The 26,570-nt window shown below is 42.6% G+C and overlaps 1 protein-coding gene across 1 annotated transcript in view; it reads right to left on the reverse strand.

The window, feature by feature from the left end:
* LOC146431600 (uncharacterized) overlaps nucleotides 1–26,570 on the reverse strand; it is a 162,967-nt gene that overhangs the window by 19,847 nt on the left and 116,550 nt on the right. Inside the window, exon 4 of the mRNA XM_085072424.1 lies at nucleotides 4,043–4,200. Within this exon, the coding sequence (XP_084928550.1) occupies nucleotides 4,043–4,200 (158 nt within the window). The remainder of the gene's footprint in view (nucleotides 1–4,042; nucleotides 4,201–26,570) is intronic.

The raw sequence follows: 26,570 nt of genomic DNA on the forward strand, positions 1-26,570 counted from the left end.
AGGAAGAGGCTGGGCCCCTGACTCACTCCAGAAACTGGCAGCAAGTCCCAGATGCAGTCCTTATTTCGCCCTTCTCTGTTTGTCCGTGTGCATTTGGCAGGACATTAATGTCTGAATCACTGCTACGGACGTGTGGCTGGTGGAAAACAGAAGTTCAGCGTAGTCAACAGTAAACTGACAGCTGCGATCAAGAATAGCACCAATATGGTTCACTGATTATCTGAATTACTTCAGGGTATCTTAGCAAATCCCTGCAATGTATCACAGCCACCAAAGGAACACATGATTTTATGCAAAGAACATTTTTGAAAGATGGAACAAAAAACCCACTGATACAAATAGCTGAGAAAATGTAGTGCTAATGGATGTTCCCTTCTTTCTGCATTATTTATCTTTCATAAAATACTACATAAACACACTTGCTCCTACAGAGAGTCAGAAATAACATATTTGACTTATCTGTTTTGGAAATAGTGACATGTGTCAACCAAAACGTTTCAACATGGGATTTTTCAGTTTCAACAACTGTCATAGGGCTCCTCTATTGAAAATAATCAATGCCTTTGACAGATAAAGGGAGGTAATACAGTGACTTATTTTGATACAACTTGACAGCTTTTTTTTGACAGTATTTTTCACTGTCACTCTATTGGATTTGAATTTTAGCTGGGGCCCATGAGAAATATGCTTTTGGTCTTCAGCACTGAATCTCTGCAAATCAAAAGGGCAGTGAGAGTGCAGTACTTACCTGATTTTTATTTGCCATTATCTATCAGTCTCCAGTTTTAATTATTCATTTTTAATACCCTTCCCAATTTTTATACTCATGAGATGTCATAATAAGGCACATTTAAACTATACTTTGCTGCTCCCTTGGCAAGGAAGGACATTTCACACAGCTAGACTTGGAAATGGAGCTATTTCCTAATGTCACAGTGTTCGGACTGACAGTTCAGTTCCATCAAGAGCTCATCCGTTCTGCTCTTACGAGACTGCAGCAGCTTAAAAGAAGTTATTAATATTGATTATTAAATATTCAAACACTTGCCCATGCAGGAGATTGTGAGGCTAAGGATCTCTTCATTAAAATTCTTCATGCAAAACACATCTTTCAATTAAAATATTTTTTTTTTTTACAAAATTCAACAATGGATCCAGATCTGAATTCTTGTAGAACAAAATCAAGGCATTTGAAAGAATCATTAAAATCACAAGCCAGTCCTTCATTGCTGCAAAGCTCCACCAAACAGGTGAGGAGTTCTAGACTTGCCTCTGGCAGACATTGCCCTTGGACAAAGAGAAGGCAGGTGCAGGGTGATGAGGATAAAGGGAAACTCCTCATTACTCTGTATTTTGATAATAGCCTCATTCAATAACTAGCATTTGGAACAACTTCTCCCACTGAGCAGTCAGTCAGAGTCCACTTATTCTGATCCAAATTGTTTGTTCCTGGCTGCAATTTCCACTAATATTGTCATAATGTAATTTATTTTGTCTTTGATATAAATATGTGACCTTGTAGGGTTCAGTATCTAAATATTTATTTGTTTCCAAGCCTAAATTCACAGCATGATATGTGAAAATCCCCTTTGGTATAACAATGCTCAAAGAGACAAGGCTGTGAGATGACTGAAGGTACAAAGGTGCAGGAAATAAAAGGACTTGTATTCCCAACTCATCATTCCATATACTGCTCGAGACAAGAATCGCATCCTGGGTTTTGATGTATTGTTGTTGTATATGTTGAGAGCTCAGTTATGTTTAAATGTAGTACTTCAGCTCCTTTGCTTAACAACACCTGCTAACTTGCTTGACATCTCAAAGAGTTTCTTAAAATATTCTTAAACCTTTGGCATCCCTTCCTGCCCTGGGCTTCATGAATAAAACATTTATCCAGTCAGCAGCTTTAGCAAAGAGGAACAGCCAAGTTCCATCCATCAACGTCAGCAGCTGAATTACTGAGTGATTTCAGATCCTTTAATAACTCTGTTTCTTTATGACTGTGTTGGTAAACAATCAAACAGTGCTGGCACCTGGCTTTCAGTGAACATTAACTTTTTTTGCATTATCAAATAATACTAACAGAGTTCATTGCTGTTATTGTTATTTCAATTAAAAAAATGTCTGCAATGCTGTCCACCTTTGTGAGAATGCACTGAGGCTTAGTCTTGATTTGTTATGAAGGTCATCGAACGCTACTTACATTAAACCTGCTGGGACTTTGGAAAAAAAAAAAAAGAGCAAGGATAAATAGAGCCTTTACTTCACATATAATGTGCTTCATTTATCATTGGGATCACCACATAGTAATACACTGCCCTTTTGTAAGGTTGTTAATAGAAACTAAGCATTTTGGGGTGAAAAACCAATGATATAAAGCTTCTGTTGTTGTAGAACTCCAATGAAGCTTGGAGGTCCAACCACTACAAGGAAATTGCCTACATATATTCAAAAAGAGGTTCCTGGTATGACCCTCTGTGTGGAGGAGGGGGAATGTGAAGAAAAATCAGCTTTCTGAATTGAAAACCTGGCCAGAATATATCTGAGCACATTTGGTTTGAATTAAATAGATATTCAAGATAAAAATCTTTTCCTACATTGGCAGAACAGTAGGAAGAGATTTTCCACACACTGAGATGCAAGCGACGGTTTAGCCTCTAACCAGGATATGCAAATTGAAAGCCCTGGTATTCAATCCTCTAACCTCTCACGCAGGAAAACTATTCTTAGGCATGCAGGAATAACACACTGAAGTCAAAAGGGGCATCTAAATAAGGATGAGTGGCCAAGGTAGAGCCCCTGGTCTACCTCTATTCACCAGGGATGTGTGCCTGGAATATAAACAGCAAATACCCACAGACACACTAACACAAGAATTACTTTGAATATCTAATCCTGCAAAAAGGATCCTTCTCAGCTCTGGGACAGAAAAAAATTCCAGCATTGAATTTGCAGAGGATGAAAACTATGTGGAATCACAACAAACAAGAGAAGAGCATGAGACTCCCTAAGCCCACCTAGAGTCTTGCTCTAAGACCTTGGGGCTCAGATGAAAGGTGCCACTGTGGGTCACTGCAGAGACAGCTCTAGGGGGTTCCAATGTTTTCTCTCCCTTCTAGGGAGCCTCTCTTCCCCAGCACAGCATCAGCAACAGCTCCTGTGCCGGGTGTGAGCAGGGCAATGTGTGCAGAAATATGGGAGGGGTTTGCTCACCTCCCAGTACATATTCCCAGCTTCAGAACCAGAGGAAAACACAGACTGACTACACCAGAGAAAACGTTTTTTACAGGTTTCTACAGGTTTAAATGAGCTCTGTACTACTGAAGTCAAGGGGCATACAGGTAGATACCAGCAACATTTTCATTTAGAGGCATCTCAAAGCCTCTCCATAGGAAAATAAACAGACTCTTCAGTAAAATTACACCCAGTTAAGCCACAGGTAAACAATTAAGCCACAGGCTTCACTATTTAAGCACTTCCCAGTTGCTTGGATAAGTGAAGTGTCACCATTATAGATTAAGCTTCTACACCCTAAGTTTTCTCTGTGGCATCTTAAAAATAAAAAGCAACGCTTAGTTATATCTAACAGAAGACTGTCTCTGTTTCTGTTTCCTTTCTTGAAAAGAAGGCAGGTACTGCTCCTGAGGAGCACAAGTTGGCTCATTCTTTGATTCCCAGGAAGGGCAATGGCAAAGATTATTAACCATGAATGTACTGGCTTGGTCAAACAAAACCCCCTGGCAGAGAAACCCAGCCCCAGCCCACTGCACACAGAGGCCTTGCACAGCCATCCACACCAACTCATGCATGTGCTGATCACAGCTCATCATGCTGACCAAACCCACCATCTCTTTTTCTCATCTGCCCCTGGATATCCAGGGTTCATGCCCTCTCATGTCCTGCATGCACTGCAACTCCCCGGAAGCAGCTCTTGCCCAAAGCCCTGCACACCCAGGCTGGCTCCTGACCCTTTACTGACTCCTTTGGGAACAATGCCACTGGCAAAGGACAGGGAGAAGTTCCCATCAGGATCTTCTCCTACCTGCACAGAGCAGCCCAACAAGGGCAAGAGAGCTGGAGCCAGGCGGACTTTTCAGTGAGATGCTGCATGTCCTGCTTGCAGAGGTAGAGGTTTGGGTACAGCATCTCAGAAATCTGCCTCCCTTGGTGAGCCAGAGACAGGAACTCCCCCTTGACCTGCTACAACACAAGCAGAGCTGGGATTAGCCATGGATTTGAGGCCTGGGGTTATTTTCTAAATTTCTTTTAAAATTTGCAATTCTTCCTATGCATTGTTGAAGGAAAAACATAGGACCCAATGGAGGTCTTTGCACTGGCTTTGGAGTTAGACCTGTGAATATCTATTTTCAGCTTAAAAAAAAAAAGCTCTGAATCTCATTCCATTTTCTTGCTTGATCCCCAGGCTCTAAACCTGTAAATACAAACAGCACCTCACTCATTTGAAATCTGCAACCTCTCCATCATAAATCAATCTCCAGAGAAATTAGTAACTACATTTCTGGGGGGGATTTTTTGTTTTGTTTGTCCATTTTAAAGATTGTGGGTTACATAATCAGATATGTGGGTATCAACAGCAGCTGTAGCTGGAACGCCCAAGGCAAAAAATCCTTTGTCTTGAATTTTAAAAAAATCTGCTTCCACCCCCCATATCCCCACTGAAACACGTTTCACACTTCACTACTGGAAACATACCCTGAAGACATTTACATCACAGGCTTTGTTATTATAAGTTATACCAAAAGACAAAAGGAACAAGGTTTTGTAACCAGAGGGCAAACATCACAACTGCTAATTTGTTAGGGGGTGACATTTCTGATAATGCCGTTTTAGTTGAGCTCCATATTGTAATTTCATCATGACATCATATCCCAACACTTAATAGCAGGGATACACATGAACAGGTCTGTTGCCTAAAACAAACAAAGGTATTAGGAAACTTCTTGGGACTGAGTTGTATATTGACTTCTGGTCAGCATTTTCAGAGAACTTCATTAAATTTATGTCTTCAAAAACATAACTTATGGACCTTCTGAACAGGAACTCGTACCAGCAGGAGTAACAATTGTTTTTCCCCATTTTGTGATTTATCATCCATTCCATTACATGCTACACAGACTGTCATTTTTCTTTAAATGTGTTTGATAAAAGAGTTCTTGTTCTACTGGGTCAGGTATTATTATTCACCGACATTATGTACTAACCAGCACGAATGCCAGCAGCAGCTGCAGAGCTATGGCTGAATATCAGAGTTAGAGCTGGGCTTTTCCCCACCACACACTGGTCCTACAAACTGCGGAGCAGCTCAAGGGAAGCAGCTCCCTATTCCCACCCTGTGCAGAGCAGGACACAGGCACCCTCAGGAGGCTGCAGTGAGAGAACAAAGCTCTGCCTTTCCACAACACAGCCCACCTGCAAGGGTCAGAGCTGCGTTTGCTCCCCGCTGACCCTGCAGCTGTACCTGCTCTCTGGCAATGCCCCTCCTGCACCCACAGCCCAGCTCTGGCATAGCCAATTTCCCACGGATTTGGGAGCACAGGGATGGCAGCGGCACTGCCAGGAGTGAGGTATGAGGGATGAGAGGCGTCCCTGCCACCCATCAGTCCTCACCCAGCTGAGACATCAGCACAGGCAGCACTGGACCTGAGAACCTCCTGCTCATGCTCTGTGCCAGCAAGTGCTCCTGGCCCCACACCAGTGAGATCAGGGTAGCAGACAGCTCAGCAAAGGCAGGAGCCTCTTTTTGCACTGTTTGCCAGCACTCAGATGGTACCTTATCTTCTCCTAATTATCCAGGCTATTTTTACACAGTTTTCCCCCCATTTCCTAATTGCCTGAGCTTATTTTCCTGATCGTTTTCTGCTGAAGATGAATTTCAGGGGTTCAGTATCTCAGGCCATTTCCAGATGTAATTAACACCACCACAACCCTCATTAGGGAGTGGCCTACTTTCTCTCCAGCACTAGCATCCCTCTAAATGTTTGGAAGAAGGACTTATTAGCCCCCTGTAGCTTTTTGGCTAACCTTAACTCCTTGTGCTTCACAGGGCTCTCTCTCCCTGCCTGCAGCTGGGAAATGCCTGCCGGAGTCCTCTCTGCTTGCTGGTTTCATTCTCAAGTCTCTGCACTGGGTAGTTGTAATTCCCACTCTTGGATGGACAGCTGTTCTGCCTGTCCCAGCAAAAGTCCCTTTTTGCCACCCTTCAGCAGTCAAGATACACAGCTGACATGGCTATAGGTGCTGCTCAGACCCATAAGAGTGATCCCATCCCAGAGGGTTTGCAATCAACTCAGAGAAAACAAGGAAAGATCTTGGAAATTCTGGGTTCCAAGGCACAAATACATGCAGCCTACAGCAAGCCTGGCTTTACAGCTCAGTAACAAACCACCTTTTTCACCTCAGTACCCAAGTGTACTTCTTCCTCTCCACTCATGCTGAACTTCTCTTGACTTCAGTAGGTGTTTTCCTCAGGTAAGAGGAGCTGTTTGGGCACAGCATATTGGACTCTTCCATGTTCCCCTTCCCACAGTCCAGCATCCTGGCAGTGGCATGTCCTAAAAACCCATCACTGAGGAAGCAAAACGGAAGGCTTGTTTCTAGAGCTAAACCATCAAGAGCCCACAGAGGAGGCTAAACTTAATTGTCTGTGGCTGTAACAATATCAGATAAGCCCTCCAGAGGTAAACAAGCAGGCTTGAGAGATTAATATTTTCTTTGATATAAACTTTGTAGGATGCTCTGTTGTCAAAAAGTCCACGGAGATTACTTGTGCTGTAGTAGGTGGCACTTCATTTTCCAGAATCTATGACCCAGCAGAAATTACTGTCAACTCCCCGACCAGCCAAGGGGTATCGATTCCCCCGTTACTACAGCAACCCATTAGTTATTCGATTGTGTCTCACATGCAGTGACTAATCTGCCTCAGCGAGGTCTCGGATTTTGACACTCTTTCATTCTAATCTTTAATTAGTTTATTTGATGCGGCCTGCACATTTTATTTTTATACTAAGTAGTTATTGAAAATACAGTCAAACCGAGCAGAGATCAAAGGAGCAAAACCAGTCTGCTGTCAACTAAACTAGTTATGCAAAATAATAATAAGGAAGAAAGAGTAGCATGCTATATCAAACGTGTAAGCCAGCTTCACTCAACACTCCTAAAGTTGCACAGAAATCAGCCGAGGACACTCATCCATCCCTAGACTTCACTTGAAACATAAGTGCCCCTGATATGTCACCTCCTTTGTATCCCCCATTTCAATGATTACGCTAAAAGACTAGAAAGCCTTCACCAGCAACTTCATCAACATCCTTTGATACATGGCTCTTGAGAGGAATAGACTTTAAGAGCTTTCTTCCCAAAATAGCCAGAAACCGGTTATCCTTTTATGGCTTATCCTCTCTTTGATGTCAAGTAGTGAGTGAGGGGCCTGCACAACAACCCAACCCTGGACAGAGGAGCAGCGTACTTGACTAAGACCCACACTCATTCTCACAAAACACTTTACACATAAGACTGCAGGTTTTGGCCACAAAAATAAATTATTTTAACTTTATATCACACTCATTATTAAGCCACTCTTTCAACTGGCAAAAACATAATCCCAGTATTGGAAACAAAAACACCTTCACATTAATTCAGGAAGTTATGCATATTCAAAAAAACCACAAAAAATTGAGACAATGCAGTACCAAAAGCCAGAAAAAAATTAAAATTATTAATTTATGTTTAACAAATGCGCCATAATAACAACCTTTTACATTTCTTTGGCACATAAAAAACCTACCAGATTCTTGTGCACTTCAATGGACAAACGTGTAAAACCAATGTCCCTTCATACGTTTTGTCTCTGTTCCATCTCCACTTGTCAGAGTGTCCACAGGTCTCAGCTGCATGTTTGAACTTATGCAAGCAAGATGCACTTAGTAAAGGTATGAAAAAATTGCTAAATTATTCAATAAGGAGAGGTTTTGCTTTAGTTTAATTTGATAGCAAACTATGGATTCATGCTATGACTTTTCTCCAGCTTGATGAATCGAGTGGCGGCAAAGGATCCTAAAGAAGAAAGGCTTAGGGTAAATATCCAGATATCTAAATGCATGCATTTCCATTGCTTGGTGTTATCACCCGGCTGGAGGGCAGAAAAAGTTGCAATTCAACCTATGGACTCTGTTTCACCAGTATTCCCTGTCCCTACAACTGAAATGTCACAACACTGAAGAGATAGGAAGTGAATATTTAGAGCACTCGCTCCCCAGTCCCAGGTGACTCCTTTTAGCGCAATCTCCAGTGCTTCATTCAATTTCAAAAGTCTCAAATATGGATGAAACGTGAACAGACTAAAACAAAACAAAATTTGGGATTGGTTTTGTCTGCATGATGCAGCATGGGAGTGTACATACACATGTACCAGCATTTTTCCAAAATACGCCCACTTTGATCCATTAGGAAATTGATCCAGTGTGCTCAAGAGAGTAGCTTGAGTTAGCCCAAGTAACTCATTTGTGTTATCATCCATCTTGAACAATTCCCTGGACGTAATTCATGGAACTGCAGACCAGCAATTAAATCACAACACTGCTCTCCAGAAAAATCTGATGCAGACTGAGCGCATAACAGCGAGAAGAATCAAGTGCTCCACCCCTACACAGCCAAGCTGGGCATTCCCTAGTACGTAAAAGGAAACCTATAGAAACACTGGATTTGGTAGTAAATGGCACAGTATTTTATTAAGATATATTTCACTGGAGATGGACAGAAACACTAACAAAATGCAAAAAGGAATTTCTCATCACTGTTGGTGAAGATGCAGTAAAACATTAAGGTAAAGCAAGATACAATTGCAGCAACAAAATAACACTTAAAAAATTCAAGGGCATTGGCAATTGGAAATCGACTCTTAATACAACTGGGCATACAATTAGGGAATGTGATTGACCAATGGAAGCACCCAAAGAGTTAAGTCATTGCTCCTTATGGTCTTCATTAAGAAGAAGAGTCAGAAGTGATCATTACTAATATTCTAACAAAATAGACCAACTTACACTTACTGACAAAACATTTCATATCATCATACATGCCTATTTCACCATAGGTAAGTGAGACTTTCAGCTCAGCCTTTTTTCTATAAGACTAATATTCTACTTAAGAGTAACCCAGCCTCACATGTAAAAAAACTGGCAATTGAGGCATAGAGTGAGATCTTAAATGTGTCCAGTGTATACCTCTTACTCCTGTGTCCCTGGCTGGCGCGGGGAGTAAGTACTGGTACTCCTGTCCTCTGAGATTTCCCTTCCAAGAGCCTCCATTTCATGCCAGAATATGCCAGGAAAAGCACTCCCCCCAGCCCTTTCCTATACTAAATGCCTTTTCAATTTCTTCTGAAGTCAGTAGGAGTTCAGCATGTCCCACAAACTCCTGTGGAGGTTGTAGATCCAATCCCAAAGGCCCAGCCTTATTAACACTATGCAGCTGAACACAAGGCATGTCAGTCATCCCCTTGAAGTCTATTTTATTTAATTACCACTGTCAACTGTGTAAAAGGCTGTTAGCTTAGAAAGAACTTTCTAAGGTGAAGAAGAAGCAGTGCTGGGAGGGGAAGCTTACAAATGATCCCTACACTTTGGCTTTGTGATGAATGAGAAAGCAGAAGAGACATTGCATCTAAGTAGCTGCTCCTGAGTCGTTATACACCATTACATATGCAGTTATCCACAAATAAAGCTCATTCTTTGCTCCTCTCCATCTCATATTTCACTCTAGCATATGAATAATCCGATATGCCTGTAAGCAGAGTCCAGATTCAAGAATATTAAGAAATCGCACAGATACAGTAATAATGAAACAAAATTCCTAAGCCAGAGAAAAACCAGCTGTGTGTAATTCATTATGTCACAAGACTGTCATGTTGCTCAACAGAAAAGCATGCCTTTTGCCTGGCTTTGATCAGACCCTCTGGCTGCCAGGAATCCCACTAAACCTACAGCAAAATATAAATTATGCTTCAGGACATCATATATTTGTCTTGCAAACGTAACCTGACTTTAGGCACTTCCGAGAATAAAGGAATACGCAATGCAAATGTACATCCAGCTGTAGTGACATGACAAAGCTACAGTTCTGCTGGAGCAGAACATCTCTCAAGAACAGGTTCTGGCAGCATCACCAGCAGATATGTCCATGGGCCACATCTTCACACTGGTACTGATTAGTGTAATCCCTTTACCGCAGGGCAGCTCTACATAAAACCCCAGAGGAGCATATGGTTTAACAGTGCCTGTGTGCTAAGTGAGGGCAAGAACCAGTGGAGAGAAAAAGGAACAAGGCTGCAGCAGCCAGTTTATCATACTTGAATCGAAGACTTGCTCCTCTCATATACTGCCCTTCACAGCTGCCATGCCTCGGAGGCATTTTCTCTGCTCAGGCAGAGCTGTGCCCAGGGAGAAGGCACCTCCCCCCCATGGTGGCTGGCTGTGATCCCATCACTGCTGTGTGGAGCATTAAGGTCAATACGCCTGTAACCATAAATACTGAAATACATTTTGCTAATGATCAACCATCGTCACTGAGCAAAGACAAATGTGTTCACCGCACACTCCGAGAGCGCCACAGCATTGCTTTTAGAGGAAAATACACTGAAGAACCCGGACTTCTTGTCCCTGGAAATAAGCCATGTCTTCATGGCCTAGTCACCTCTATAAATACAATGAAGTATGGTAAATACATCTGGGATTACATTAGACACTGAGCAATTTGGGAAGATTGGTCGACTGTGGAAATCCAAAATGGTCTCACTAAAGCAGCTTAAGTGGTACTAGCTAAGCAGGTTTGGAGCCCACATTTCAATGCACAATACCATTTTATATGGGAACTCACTTTGCAAAACTGTCCAGGCTCAATGTTCATTACTAGACTGCTTGATGATTTACTGTGTCATAAATTGGAACTTCTCCTAGTGCCCTTTGTGTTGATGATGTCATTTGAAGATCACTCCTCTTTATGGTTGGTACACTCAGCACAAAGATTTACAGTGTTCAGATGTCTCCACCAATGGCTCTTATGCACGACATTTAAGATCCAAACATAGTCAAAGGGTGTAATTCACCTCACCTAACCAACATCCCAAAGCCAGGCCAGCTTTGCTATAGAGATTCTTCTTCTGTAGAAAACAAAAAGAAGAGGCACGTCCAGATCACAAGTCTTTCCACATAGCTCAAGCATCACCTTGATGAATCCAAGCCAGAAGAAAATCACATACTTATCTGACAAAGCTGTAGACATTCAGCAGGATAAGACAGGACAAAGATGCTAGAGAGACTTCTGCCTTGTAAGCAACATAATTTAGAAGGGGAGGGTGTGTATTAAAATGGCACATGTCCACCTTATGTATATAACTGGTTTAATTCAACTTGCATGATATATTAATGAGATTTTCCCTTCAAGCTTCACTTACCCTGGAAACACAGTGAAACAGGAATAAGTGAAAAGACCTGAACTCAAGACATTTATGAGGCTAAATCACATCACAGTTCTCAGGTTTCTGCAGATGCAAGCCTTGTAACAAGAAGAGAGAAGCAGTGGAGGTGGATTCACCCCAGTATTTTCCAACTCCACAGGTACACCACTCCTGCCTCGCTGAGCTCTGGGGTGGAAGTGCCCCAGGAAGGATTTACCCATTTTCACCAGTAACAGAGAGTTTATCAGAAGCAGGATGAAAATCAAGTCATCACATCCCACAAAAGCCACTGAGCTCAGCTTCAGTCGCAGGGAATATTTACACCTCCCATCTCATGGGAGGAACTTGCAATTTGGGACACATAGCAAGTGGAGATAGCCATATTTGTGGGTTCTGGGGTACCCCTCTTCCCAAATATCTTGTGAGACACCAGCTGGAACACCAGTCAGCATCTCAGCCCTTGAAAGTACAAGTCCAACTTCTGCATCCACAGCAATAATTAAACTAACTGCACAACCATACCCACCTCCTTAGCATCCTGTAGCAAAATTAGTAAAACATGCAGCTACTCTATGTCATTTTTATTGTATATAAAAAGAACCCATTACATTTATTTGTTACTTTTTGTCGCTGTCACGAATGCCTAAATAATCCTTCAGTGTTTAGAAACCAGCCACTAGGGACCAATGAGACACATTTATTGTAATTACATGATTCTTCTAATTAATTTTTGTCAGGAAATTTCAAAGGAAAATCTCCAGCTAAATGGTCCCCCCCCACACTTCCCTCCAGCCAACAGACACGTTCCTGAGCCTTGTTTAAAAAGCTCGTTTTCTTTTTGCCTAGTTGAAATAAAGTGGAATTGTAATTGAGAGTGGGCAGAAAGGAGAGAACATTGTCATTAGACCACATTGTTTAAATCAACCCGTAACAAGCATTTCATTTTGTTTGGGTCATTAACTACATTTGAGTGAAAAATGTAGTTTGCCTGGGAAATTGGTTGGTGGCCAAATGCCTCTAACAGGAGACTTTCCTGGGTGAAACCCAAAGACCACAACACAGGCACACGAATTTTACAGGTGGGAAACTCAACCATGAAGGAAATACGTTTCAAACAAGCATCAAAAAACGTGGATGCTCTAACAAAGATATACACAAAATTTGATATTTACTGATCCATGAGGTTGTATAGCCTGAGGCAGTACTGTCATAATTTATTCTATTCTCCCCTGTAACACAGATCACTGGATGTCGTAGAGTAATTCAGATGAGATAGCATTAATCCCTAATTACAGGCTATCAACTGCTGGACACAGAGCCTTGTGACTTGTGACATATGATACCCAGGTGATTTTACTAAAACAGTTTACCATATCCCTGGATTAGCTTTAAACAAATCCATTTGAACAGTCAACCTCCCTTTCCCAAGCCACACCAGAATCTGGGAATAGTTCACTTACTTTCTCTCTTGCTGCAGTCATTTGCAGAGTTTCAAAGCTACCACCTCATCCTGCTCTGATTCCCATTACCTCACATTAAGCAAGTCCATTTTCCCTATCTCTCCCCACAACAATGCCCACCTGCCCTGCAAGGCTCTCTACAGCTCTCCTTCAGCTTCTCATTGTGCCCACAATCCTGCCAGGGAACTGATCTGCCAGGTGCTCAGCAGCAGCCTCATTCTCCCCACCTCTCTGGTTATCCACAGCCGACGGTCTCTGATAGAATGCCTGTTTCAAAAACCCACACCAGGAGCCTTGCAGCAGACACAACACGACTTCAGTGTGAGTATCAGCCACCCTCCCACAGCCAAGTCCTCCCTGAATAAGCTGTAACTCTTCTATCAGGATTCTCTCCATGGCCATCTTCTACCAAGCCTCTGCTATAGCTTTTAAATTATAACACTGATTACACACAAGACCTCAAGTTCCTCCTCTTTATTCCTGGTGCTGACATATCTAAAACATTTGACTGATTGACCCATTAATTTTCTTCTTGTGACAATTATCCCTCAATCTCTCCCAGTTCTTGCTCACCCCAGTGGTTTGATGCACCACTATCCTCTGCCAATCTGATTTTCAATCCTTCCTCAGCAGTAGCAAATCTCTCCTCATTGTCTGTTTCCTGCACATGTTGTTCCACTGGGACAACACATAACAGGGGGAGAGTGTCTAGTATTGTATTTGGTCCCTACTACTCCTGATCTGTTGCTGCATATCATCTTAACTGCAGGGTTGCTTTTTTGAGACAACCCCAAGCTATTCTCTTCTATCCTCCTGTTTATGGAAAAGCACTGATTAACCAGAAGTATTTTTATTTAAACCTAAAAGCAATTTATATTATGTAAGAAAAAAAAAAGGTCAGGTAGATACTCCATTTATCACTATTACAAAGGGCTGTAACACAGTGATGAAAAGAAAGAGAAATTAATTACAAGTCAGAGGCTGCAATAACTCTCTCTGTAATTGTGACGAAAAATTTAAATTAACATTTCTGTCACCAAGAGAAGTTTGATTAATTTTACAATAGTGGAGATGCTATCACCTTAATATTGGTGGGTAAGGAAGTTTTACTATTTGCAATTTAGATGTAGATCATTTCTTTAAGACTCAAAAAGTGCCTGTGAGGCACCTTCACACTTTATTAACAGCTCAATCAGTGCCATGCTAGAAATAATTAGCCAAGAAACCATGTAGTAAATATATCTAGACTAGCAAACCTGCAGAATAAGAAGTACATTATAAAATCCAGACCCCTGCAAGAGAAACAGCCTCTATCCAGCTCTCCAAAGCGACCGCTGCTACCCAGCTGCCTGCTATGGAACTCTGCCTGCAGGGGAACAACACAAATACCAGGTTTTCTGACAGATTTGTTTTGTTTTCTGGTTTTAAGCCTCTTCTTGGCTGCAAAGCCGGAAGGCAGAGGGGATAGATCCAAGCAAAGGTCACTGACATCACACCCTGCCATGGAAGCAGCCCCATGCCCTGGGTGCCATACGAGGTGCTGGCTTCCCTCGGGGGCTGTGGAGTGCAAGAGGTGGGAGGCTGAAGGGCTGCTGAGGAAAGCTGCTGTGGACAGATGGTGAGTAAAATGCAATAGGAAAGAAACTGAGGCAAGCAGGGATTCCCATGGTGTAGGACCAAGGGCTCACATGCTCTCCAGCAGTCACATGTCAGCACAGCGTGCAGCAGACAGACAGGTCTCCTGCTCCCAGCCCATGGACACAAGCATTTCCTTGTTGGGTCTGTTTTGCTTTCTCCAGCTTTCAGTCCTCACAAGACCCTGACCAGAGTCGGGGTCTGAGACAGGACTTGGACATGCACAACCACTGGTACCCTGGAACACTGGCAGGCTTTGATATTAAACACCCCATACACAGACCCTGGCCAGCCCCTGCTTTCTCTGCAACTTGAGGGTCTCCTGCCCCTTCAGACAATACAGAGCTCCATGCAGGACAAGCCAGGACCCGGCAGCCTCTCCACTCTAGCTGGGAGCAGAGCTTTGATCTCAGCCTTGCAGCTTTGGGCATTGCAGGAAAGAGCAGCACTGCCTTGGGATCCTCTCTGGGATCACTCATGTCAACAGTCCACACATCCCTGTCTGCACTATGCCTGAAAGGGGACAATTCATGTATTTCTGTCCCCTGAAGGCCTTCCCCACCTCCAGCACACACAGGAGCAGAGGTGACACAGAGGAAGCGGGGGAGTCCTGCAGTCAGGTTCTGTGATGGACATCAGCAGTCCCCAAGCTTCCCACAGGAACAATCCATGCAAAAGCCCAAGGATATAATGCAAGAAAGTAAGGATCAGACCAAAGCCCTGGGAAGCTTCCCCAGTTCTTCCCTGCACTATTTAGCAAGGGCCATTAATTTCTTCCTTTCATAAACAACTGTGAATGGCAAAAATCTGAGAAATAAAATGAGGCTAATGAAAATGCATTGGTTCTAAGGCAATCAATGCCATTCGGCTTACAGAGAGAAGGAAACACAGCTCCCATCTGTACTCTGCTCCCTGTAGTCAACAAGGCTGACTGTTTCCAGCATGGATCAATGAACCATTCGTTAGGGGAAGTAAACCCAGACGAACAGCATTCATCTCTCTCCTTCAAGATCAAACAGACCCTCATGGGAAGTTTCAAGAATGCTCCCAAAACTGCAAGTCTAGGGAAAGCTGGAACACTTGAAGTTTCTCTGCACATAATCGTGTCTAATAAACCATAATATCTGCTGCACCCACAGACTGAGCAAGAAGAAGCTGAGACTGTGCGCATGGAAGCTGGATCACCTATGCTGCAGCACAGAGGTAACATGGGTGCAGGGGCTCCTGAAAGTATTGGGGTGAGTAGAGGGAAGGAGCTTTCTAATGCTGTCAGCTTGTAAGCAATATTAAACAGCTGATATAAATTTTTCTGAACTTCTTTAAACAGAGTGAATTTAAAGAAGGGGATAAAAGGAGAAGAAAAGAAAAGGGGGGGTGGAAGGCAGGAAGGAAGGCAACAGTGGGGTAATATAATAAAAGTAGTGTACTCATCGTTCAAAGAACTTTAAAAATGTGACTTTCCCCTAAAACACTGAAGAGGACTTATGAGGAATGCTATGAAAAAATGTTTACTCCAGTGAAGACATCCCCAAAAGCAGGCAGGAACTGGCACTGCCACAGTCTGCTATGGACAGCTCTGGGGCTCTAAAGCATTTGTGCCAGAGGAAGAGACAGAGGCAATTGTTCTGTCAAGAGCCAGGTCCTTTCCTGAGACGCATCACCACAGCCTCTGACAAATGGTACCTCCAGGACGGCTGTCAGAGGCTGTCATTGGGAGTGCACAAGCAGCCAGTGTAATTCACCATGACAGTAGCCAACACGGGGCAGCACAAGGTCCTCAAACCACACTCATTTAAGTAACTAGAGAGCCAAGGGAAACACAGGTTGGCCAAGGAGGTGAACTGCAGCAGGCACTTAACAAATGTTAATGTGCTATAAGCACATGGCTAAGGTAAGGCCACGTTCCTTCCTCCTCTTGAACTGACACAAAATTTAATGGGAGATCTTTGTAAGGATAGGCTATGGAAAGAGGCACTAAAGGCTGTTTCAAATGACATTTGGAAGTAGGCAACAGTAAAAAAAGGAAATTATAAAATACAGATAGCAGACTAGCTGCAAAACATTAAGGTAGAATTTCCTCATGTTCTGAGCATTATTGCAAGCCAAGGAGAACAGCTGCCCTCTGAACAATGTCTGGAAAAGCAAGATATGGAGAGCAGAGTAAGATGATAATGCCACTGTAGCAGGGTATACTGCAGTCTGAGCTGCAGGTGTCAACAGAACTGGACCCTGCATCCCTGAAAGACCAGCACTGGGTACAAAAATACAGCATGGTCCTACCAACTCCAGCCACAAAAAGCATTAACCTAACTATGGGGTCAGTATCATCAGGCAACTAAAACCGGTTTTCCTCAAATTGCTCCAGTAGCTTTATGGCTGAGCTGCATCTTGGGACCAGGCACTGCCAATAAATTCCAAGGAGGAGTTCCTGGCTGGCCAGTGATAATCCTGCTGCCAAGACAATTTCCTGGGGCCTTTCACTTACACTAGAACCTGAAAACGCTCCCTTTTAGGGCTTTGGTAACACACAGCAGAAGTGGACAGGCCCTGGTGACAACATCCCCTCCCCACCTCTGCTCAAGTAATGCATTTTCCCAGTCGCTGGGCACTTGCAGTGTATGACAAACACAAACTACTAGTCCTCCAGTAAGTATTTGACAGATTAAACATTGCCTTGAGCTTTATTTCCTCAGCAGAGTTATGCAAAAAAATAACTTCCACTGGAATTAACATTTTGTGGTAGCTTGCAGAGTGACTGCCTGCCCACGGAGGGGCTGCTTGGGAGCACATCTGCACTTGGCAAGGGATCCCTCTGACCCATCAGGTCTATTCCTGCTCTCACAGCACTGCAAAACCAGGAGCTGAGATCTAGTGCTCCAGCTGCCCTGCAGGGATGACCATCACAGGCACAGTTTGTGTGATACAGAGTTTGGGTTTGATGTTCTGGAAGTAAACATTACAGCACAATTGGAGTTTGTCCCAGGGGCCTGATGGAGTTGTCCCCAAGGGGGAGACTAACAGAGGGCAAGGTACTGTACATCTACCCACACAAATGAAAGAAAAAAAAGTAGGAGAAATCATATGATTCTTGTTTTGAGAGCTAAATACACATTTAGAACTTTATGAATCACACAAAACATCTACACAATTGTGTGACCTGGCAAGATATGAGGCTTCCAAGAACCTAACTGTCTCTGGACAAACAAATGTCACAAAGGACCCAGCTTCTATATTACGTGTTTTCTTCTTCCTCGTGTCTAACAAGAAGTAGTTTCTCAGCTCAGGCAGCAGCCACGGAGAATCAATTGAACCTGCTTATTGAGAAAATACTTTCAAAGAAACAACTGATTCCTTATCATAAAGTATGCACTTGGGAACTATGCACCATCTGTGAATTAGATCCAAAAGCTCTTAAAACTTCATGTCTTTGAATGGTAAAGCCTTTAAGAGGGAAGGGAAAAAAAAAGAAACCTGGGTCCAATAACATTGCTAGCAGCAGTTTACCTTTGACTACTAAGGGGAAAAAAAATAAAATCATTAAATGTATCTCTCTCACAGAATCCATTTTACAAGCTAATGTCACTTTGCTTTGCTTTCAATCAGAGATTAAGGCTAATCTCCAGAACTACTGGCGCACATGCAGACACGGTGAAAAAATGCAAATAGCTCCACTGTGGAGGCACAGAGAAGAAAGCTCTTTCTTCACTAGAAATCTATTATACTACATTAAAATGCATCATCTGATTTACAATCCCTGTTGGATATGAAGTGCAGCTGGGAACAGGCAGAAGATCTGAATGCAGCACCATGAAAGCAAGATACAAATGACTGCTCGTGTAGCTGTGTCCAGAGGGGGGGCAGGGGGCAAATATGGGTACATGCTTTAAGTGCTTGGCAAATACTGACCTAAACACACCTCATTTTCTGCCCATTTTAAGAGCTCTGCCATGAGCCTGTATAAATGCAGAAGGGTCCACTTAGGAAGATGCAACTCTCATGGTGTCCTGCAGCACCAACAAGCAGTGAGCACTTCCCAAGCACTCTGTGGAGTAGTTTGACTCCCTGGGGATGAACAGGAACACCCAGCAAGAGACTAAATGATGCAGACAAAAAATATCACCTCCCAAGATTGCTACATGCTAGACACAGCTCCCCTGCACCAAAGGCAGTTATCAGACCTCATGCTAGCAGGAACTAGGCAGCCAGCATGAAGTCCAGGATTGCATCAGTATGTTTCTCCTGAAAGAGACTGGCAGCTTTATCCCAGGACTGGGATCCACAGCAGCAACCTTAACAAAAGCTACTCAAGAGCAAGGTACTGCTGGGAAGGAAAGAAAAAAAAAAAAAAAGGTAAATGGTAAATTTAAAGTTTTAATTATTCCAATTAGAAAACTGTCCTTAAGTCCTGTAACAGAGACTGGATTACAGTCCTCTCAAATACAAGAGGTATAGGTCTTAAAATGAATGAACTTGAAAGGGATGTGCAACAGGTCAGATATTCATGGTGAAGAATACACTAAGGGACAAGGCACTTCCATCCCTTAATTCCAGGTTTTTTGTCCTGCCTCTCAAAAGGTTTTCAGAGACCATCCTCAAAAACATTCCCCAATGGGTCTGGCTTCAGCTGTGCCCCAAACTATCCCATCACTGGAGTGTGATGCTGCTGCCATTTCCATTCCAAAGCTTTTTTTTCCTCCCTTATTTCTCTTTCTCCTCACTTTTTTTGCCTGATTTTGTCTGTGCTTAACCAGAGCATGACTTTACTGGCCTCAACTGACCTGGCATTTCACTAACATGTTGGTCTATTTACAATTATATTGCTGACAGAACCATGTCTTGCTTCTTCTACTTTCCTTTTAACTTGAATTTGCCCCTTGCAGACCCATTGACAGCCGCAGGAAAGCTGGCAAATAATTGTTTTATACTGTGGAGTAATTCCCTATCCCCAATTTTCTTTAAAGCTGGCTGTACTGCTGCAGCACATCCGCCTGAGTAGATCCACAGAGTGGAGCAAACCCCCTCTGGGGCTGCATGAGAAAGACAATCTGGAAATGTGTCAGCAAGGAAAGCCTGAGGACACTATTTTGTAAAATGTGTCTGAAAGCTGTGGAAGGTCTGTCTTGTAGTCAAGACCTCATCATTAAAATTCAATCAAAAAAGGCAGTATAACCTTCTAAGTTAAAACACTAAATAAAAGGAGATCAAGATAAATAGCAGATATCATCTCAGCCAGTCATAAGAACGGATGTGCATCAATCTCCAAAAAAGTCACTCAAGATTGATAACACCAAAAGACAACATCTTGATAATCAGTTTTACAGTGATGGATTGAGAGAAACCTTAATGAGTCAACTACTGGACTGGAATTTCATTAGAGACTTTACCAGAGCTAGAAAAACCTGTAAAAATATAAGAAAAATCTGCCTTGTAAAATACAGAAGTGCATACATTTCTGTCCACACAGTGAATTCTCACATACATTTGTGTCAGGAGGAGTTTGATTGGAATCCACTGCAGAAAATCCACTGTGTACCACTCTGCAATTTAGCAGTTGTGAGAGCTGATCTAACATAATGTAATTGTATTTTAATGTCTTTTGTGAGACAAAGACTCATTAGTCATCGCCTAAAGAGAAGCACAAGCTGAAGTCACATGTCATTATAGCAAGTTGTTGGGTGTGTGGTGCTCACCACCATCTTCACACTAACCTTCAAGTCAGGCTCTGCTGGCTAATGCGAACTGATGGAAGCACCCTTTAGGATGTGAAGCTGGATTCTAGTTTCAAACTCAAATAAAATGTGTTTATTCTTCCACATTAACAGGTATCACGATTTAACACCTTCCAGGAGCTCAGCCTCACAGAGCTGCTCGCTCACGCCTCCTTAGTGGGACAGGGGGAGAATCAGAAAGTTAAAAGAAAATTCTTACGTTGAAATAAAGACCATTTAATGGGTCAAACAAAAACTGCACAAGAGCAAAGTAAAACAAGGCATTCATCACCCACTTTGCATGGTCAGACAGGTGTTCATCCATCCCCAGGAAAGCAGGGCTCCAACATGGAATATGATTATGGAAGACAACAAACACCATTGCTCTGAACCTCACACCCCCCAGCTCGATAAGCTGAACATGATGCCATGTGGCCTGGAACATCCCTTGGGTTGGTTGGGATCAGCTGTCCCAGCCGTGTCCCCTCCCAGCTCCCTGTACACTCACAGCCTTCTCGCTGGTGGGGTGAGGAGAGGAGCAGCAAAGGCCTCAGCTCTGTGTAAGCACTGCCCAGCAAACACCCCTGAGTTATCACCACTGCTCCCAGCACAAATCCAAAACCTGACTCCATACTGGCCACTAGGAAGAAAACGGACCAACCTAACCCAATTCAACACAGTAGGGCTGGTACAGCTGGTACAAAAAACATGCCATGCTTCTTAGGTCAAATCTTCATTTTATAAAGCAGCAAAGTTACTCTGGATACAGCTGATCTCTAGATGACTTCACAGCCAAGAGCTGTGCTAAGACTGCATCAGTAGAGAAGCATCCATTTTTGTTAAAGCAGGTTTCTCCTCTTCAAAGAATACACTGGTTGCACTCCTGTTCTAGAAGGTCTGCTCCTCCATTTGTTAATCCACCTGGCCATTTGCCATACTTATCTGTGTAGTGTAACTCAAAATACAACATGTCACACATGCTGCTTCAGGAGCTAAAAGGACAACATGGAGCTCAAAAAACTCATAGAATACTGCAACATAACAAGAGGGTCCCAACTTGATTGTTTTAAGTAAAACTCTAAGTTTTTAAACTTTTAGTCTGAGAAAAGATAGTTTTCTCCCTGTTGTTGATCCAACTGCCATAAGCAATGTGAATGCTAATATCACAGACACACAGTGATTATCAAACTCTCCAGGTGCTACATTAAATATGTTGCCAACAGCATGTTTCTCACTGGAAGGCAACTCACTTCATAAGATTTTTTTCTTTTATGGCTGAAAGATTTTTCCTTATTACATTAAAAGTGTATAATAATGATCCAGCAATGTGAGAATCAGGGACAAGAGCATAACCCTGTACACAAGCTATCTGTGCAAATTAATGACATAGGCAAAAACACCAGGAGAAAAGTTCAACTATCAAAATAGTTATATAGCCCCTGAGACTACCTAGGAGTGATAAAATAGCTTATTATCTTTTTTCCCAAATACCTATTTCGGAAAAATTTACATTTTTCATACCCTAAAAATGAATTATTAATAACAACAAGCACATCCTTGCCAACAAAGTCCTGCCTGTGTAATCCATGTGGAGAGACAACACCACAAGGTGTTTCAGCCTGGCATAAGCCCTGACAGCAACAGGGCAGAGCTTGTATCTGAAGCCACACGTGTGCTTCACCAAAGGAAACATCCCAGATTTTTCAGTTTTTAATCCAAGCTCCTACCTCAACGTGTGCTGGGCAGAAGGCAGACAGGGAGCAGCCCAAGAGGCAGGGGAGACACCAAACCCCAGCTTAGCCAGGCAGATAATGTGACGTGGGCACCTTGGCAGATGGCTGGAGGTGCTCCTTGCTCTGAGGACAGAGAGATCCAGCTGCCACGAAAGTCAACCCCTTCCTCCAGGGACATCAGCCACACCATGGTGCCCAGTTCACAAGGGGAGGACCAAGTCCTTTTCCCAAACCGAGTCTAGTCAGAACTAAATGAAAGCAAACTGGGCAAGTGGCCCTTTCTGCACTTTCCATTAAAAAAAGTAATATTTTGGCATGAGAAGATACCTCTGTGCCCTTTTCAGGGTTCCACTGCCACCAGAACTGCCCAGAGGGTGAGTCCCAGCAAAAGTCTGTCAGAGCATTGCTGTGACACTCACCAGCAAGAACAGGGCAGGAAATCTTCTTTTAAACTGTGAAAAAATCAACATATTTAACAGATGTTGAACTGAATACCTCTCTGGAAACCAAACTGGCAGACATTTGGGTCTTCGTAAGTGGATAATTGATCACAAGGCTATGCCAGTGATGTTACTGTAATGAAACAAAGAGGGAACTGGGAGTTAAGGATCTCAAATAAGCCTGTCAAAAACATGTAATAATACTGTCAGATCAATTTGCTGTCAAATACAGGTATGATGTGATAAAACCACAGAGTTTTTAGTAGATTATATTATTGAAGCAGTAATTTAAGAACACCTTCTAGGTAATAAATTACAATAAATCAAACTTTAAAACTTGAAAGCATGCACCAGAAGACACACAGTGCATGATATGAGAAAGATGACTAAATTTAAACCATATTCCCAAGCTGGAATAAAGCAAATTCAATTGCTTTAGAAAGATAATTATCAAAGCCTACTTTTGTATGAAATCAATAAATCTTGCAAAGTTATAAAGAAAAACCTGATAAATACTTCTGCCCTTCACCCTCCTGTGTCTCTTAGTACAGCATAAGCAAAGGTAAAAAAGGAGTTCAAGGGAATGTCCTCAGAAAACACAGTGGTCAGTCAAATACTGCACTAACTCAATGGGTGGCATTATCAAGAGAAAGAGTTTTACATGAGAAAAACACAATTTCTCTGAACAACATCATTTCACCAAAATGAAAAATATTTTAGGATGTGCTAAAATGCCATGTGCTTTCCTAAAGAAAAGCACCTGACTTTCATTTTAAAAGTGTGGGGAGTTTTCATGGAAAGAATGTTAATGTCTTTAAATTTCCCCAAAAGTGCATGTATCTACAGCTCATAGTCCATAATTCACCTGTTTCTGTCCTCTGGCACAACAAAAGGGCAAGAAGAAAAATCTGAAGTCACAGGTTGGACCAGATGGGAAAAATGCCATCGGCCAAGTCTACTGATGAGCACAAAACAATTAGGGCAAGTACAACACATGGTATTGAAATGGCTTAAATAGGATGCAATATCATGTCTGATGTTGCCTTAGTGCCTGTCATGGTTTAACCCCAGCCACTGACTCCTCAACCTCCTAAAGGTGGGGTGAGGAGCAGAAAAGGCCTTGGGTCTGTGTAAGGTCTGTCCAGCAATAACAAAAACCTCCCTGGGTTACCAATACTGCTTCCAGCACTAATGCAAAGCACAGCCCCATACCAGCTGCTATGAAGAAAATTAACTCCACTCCAGGCCAAACTAGCACGGTGAAAAAGAAAGGAAAACAGTGATCAATTTTTGGATTGGCAGCCAGCAGAGGTCAGGGAAGAAAATAAATTAAGTCATATCTAGATCAGTGGAAAGAAGTTCTGGCAGCCTTCAGCAAAGACTGTTCAGCAAGAGATGTTTCCTAAAACCTTATGAGCACATATTATACCCTCATAAGTTATGAGGTTATTGCTCATATGTTTTCCTAGTCAATCCATTTTGCAGTTGGAGTCAATTTTAAATTCCAAAAAGAAAAAAGTTACACACATGTACCCTCTCCTACTTCTTAGCAGATTTAGTATCACATGGCATCTCTGCAACAGCTATTGGAGTTATGTGGAGAAAAAGATTATATAAAGGAGAGTATTTCATGTATTTTTAATGCTTTTCAACACACTTCAGCACCTGGATTCCAGGATCCAGCAGGATATGGCCGACAGCACTCTCATCTGAAAAGGGATCATTTATTGCTTTACTCAAGGGAACATTCTTCCAGCACAGCAGGAGCACATGAGCTGGAGCCTGGCAGCTAATGTTCTGCTGCCCAGGGATCAGAATCAGCAAAACGTTTCCTCTATTATATTATACATAGGTTTTCTTACAGAGAATATTGTATTTCTCTGCCTTTGATGAACCTCATTTCCCAGCAATCATTTGCCTCAGGTTTTCCCTGTAGAATTTGGGTCATAAGAAGCTTTGCTGACTTAACTTTCTGATGCAGTATATTTCCTTCTGAGAAGCAAAGCCCGAGAGCCAGGTCAGTATTATGGCAATGCTCCTCTTTCTGCTCCGAGCTGGAACTGTTCCACAAAGATGTGTGGATACCCAATTTCTGTCAGGGCTTGCACTTAAAATGCGCTGTCAGTTTTCATTTCTCACATTACCCTCTTAAATGGGTAGAAAAGGACAACTAACCTGGCAATCAGCTTCCAAAAAGAGAAGGTCAGACTAGACTATCTCACATGAAGAGCTGTTGGCTGCCACAAGAAGGCCATAATAGCTGCAGGCAGCAGAGCAGCACGTTTAATGTGCTCACTGGAGGAGCTCACACCTGGGCAGACCATCCCAGGGGATGGAGCACAGAAAGCACATCAATGAAGTTGTCCCGCAACACATCCAGCCCCAGCACAGTTCTGCTTTGCTGACTGAAGTGATGCACAGAATTTCACACAAATGCATCACCCAGCTGAAGGATTTCAGCTGTTTTTCTTAAAACTACACCATGGAGCAGAACAACCACACAGAGATAGCTGCTTGGCAGGCACTGAGTCCACCTGTCCTTGAAGCTGCTCACAGGACACTTGCACAGCTGAAGGGCCCCAGAGAACTGCACACAATGGCACTGAACAGCAACAGGCAAAAACCACACCAGAGTACAGGGACCCTGAAGCCAGGTAACAACTCCACCTCATCTGCAGGGAAGACACAGACATGACAGTCCTCCCTTGGCTTGGAGCATGCCCTCCAATGAATAAGGCAGCCCTGTATCAGAGGCTGAGCTTCAACAAAGGCAATTTGACAAGAGCAAGGACAAAATTGAAAATAACCCGTTCCCTGTTCCTGGCTGGAAAGCACCATACAAAACAATGTCTGCTCTGCCCATGTGCTGACCACAGGTTTGGTCAGTGCCCAGTGCTGCACCACACAGCACTTGGTCCAAGCTGAAGGAAGCTGTGCATTGTCATTAGGTTCAACATTTAAAGCTGCTACCTGTATCACTTTCCCCACCCAGAAAGTGAATTGATGCCTTCTGCTGCTGCAACAAAATAAAGGTCAAAAAAACAGGAGCAATGGAAACCATGGTGCTTTTACTGATTGTGATGTTTCTAGTTAAGTAAGTTTTGCCTATGGCCATTCCCCCTGAAGCAGGTGCCAGGCAGGGGAAGCACTGCACTGCTCCAACCAATAACTTGTAGGAAATGGAAAGCTGCACCTGTTTAATAGATGTTTCCAATTTCTTACATCACCATCAGTATCCGTTTGCCACTTGGCAGGTTTTCTATAGCTTCTTAGGTCCAAGCTGATTTCAAACCCATTTGGTAATGTCAATGTGACTTCAAGATTTAATGATTCATTATTTTTTAGACCTGAGAGCAAGAGAATGTGTTAATTTTTTTGCCTGCATGGGCTCAGTGATTTCCTTCTGGTTTATTCACTCTATGTATCATTAAAAACAAGGGCTGTTAAGGAAAAAACTGAGTGACATACCTAAAAGAGACTTCTTTAGTTTAAAAAAATACTATAAGCATTCTGCCTTTTATAACCTGCAGACAATTACAAGGGTAAGGGTTCTCCATGCAAAACACTTAGAGATTCCTGGAGAGGCAGGGATATTAGGCTCATGAAAACTCACCACTCTACCCTTAGATAAAATTCACATGCACACATATGCATTTGACACATACTAGAAAGTTTTGAGCCTTGTTCCTTCTCCCACTTATTAGAAAAGAGCAATAAAAAACCCAAGCCACCCGAAACCACCAACAGACACATTCTGAGATAACCAGTGAGCACTGGGTGAGTTCTGCAATGAACTGTCCAATCAGGTTCTTCTACATTTTGTTATAAATCTGCACATCTCACTGGATTTTAGTATTTGCTGCTTATCCACAATTGCCAGAGCCTGGAGAAAGAATGAGGGTTGGAAGAATTCATCTGAGGTTTCCCTTTTCCCCCAACTTTGCTGTTATAAATGGGAAAAGGAGATGTTATACACAAAAATAAATAAATAAATAAATAAATAAATAAAAATTAAAGGACTGCAGCAGCTCTGGAAGGGTGATGAATTTAGTTGTCAATCAATGCTATCCTCTAAATAGCTGAGGCCTCTCATGTTTCTCCAGGGCCAAGAAATCACCAGA

This window comes from Lichenostomus cassidix, chromosome 12 (genome assembly GCF_008360975.1).
Source record: "Lichenostomus cassidix isolate B80296 chromosome 12, HeHo_3.0, whole genome shotgun sequence".
In the NCBI taxonomy this organism is placed as follows: Eukaryota; Metazoa; Chordata; class Aves; order Passeriformes; family Meliphagidae; genus Lichenostomus; species Lichenostomus cassidix.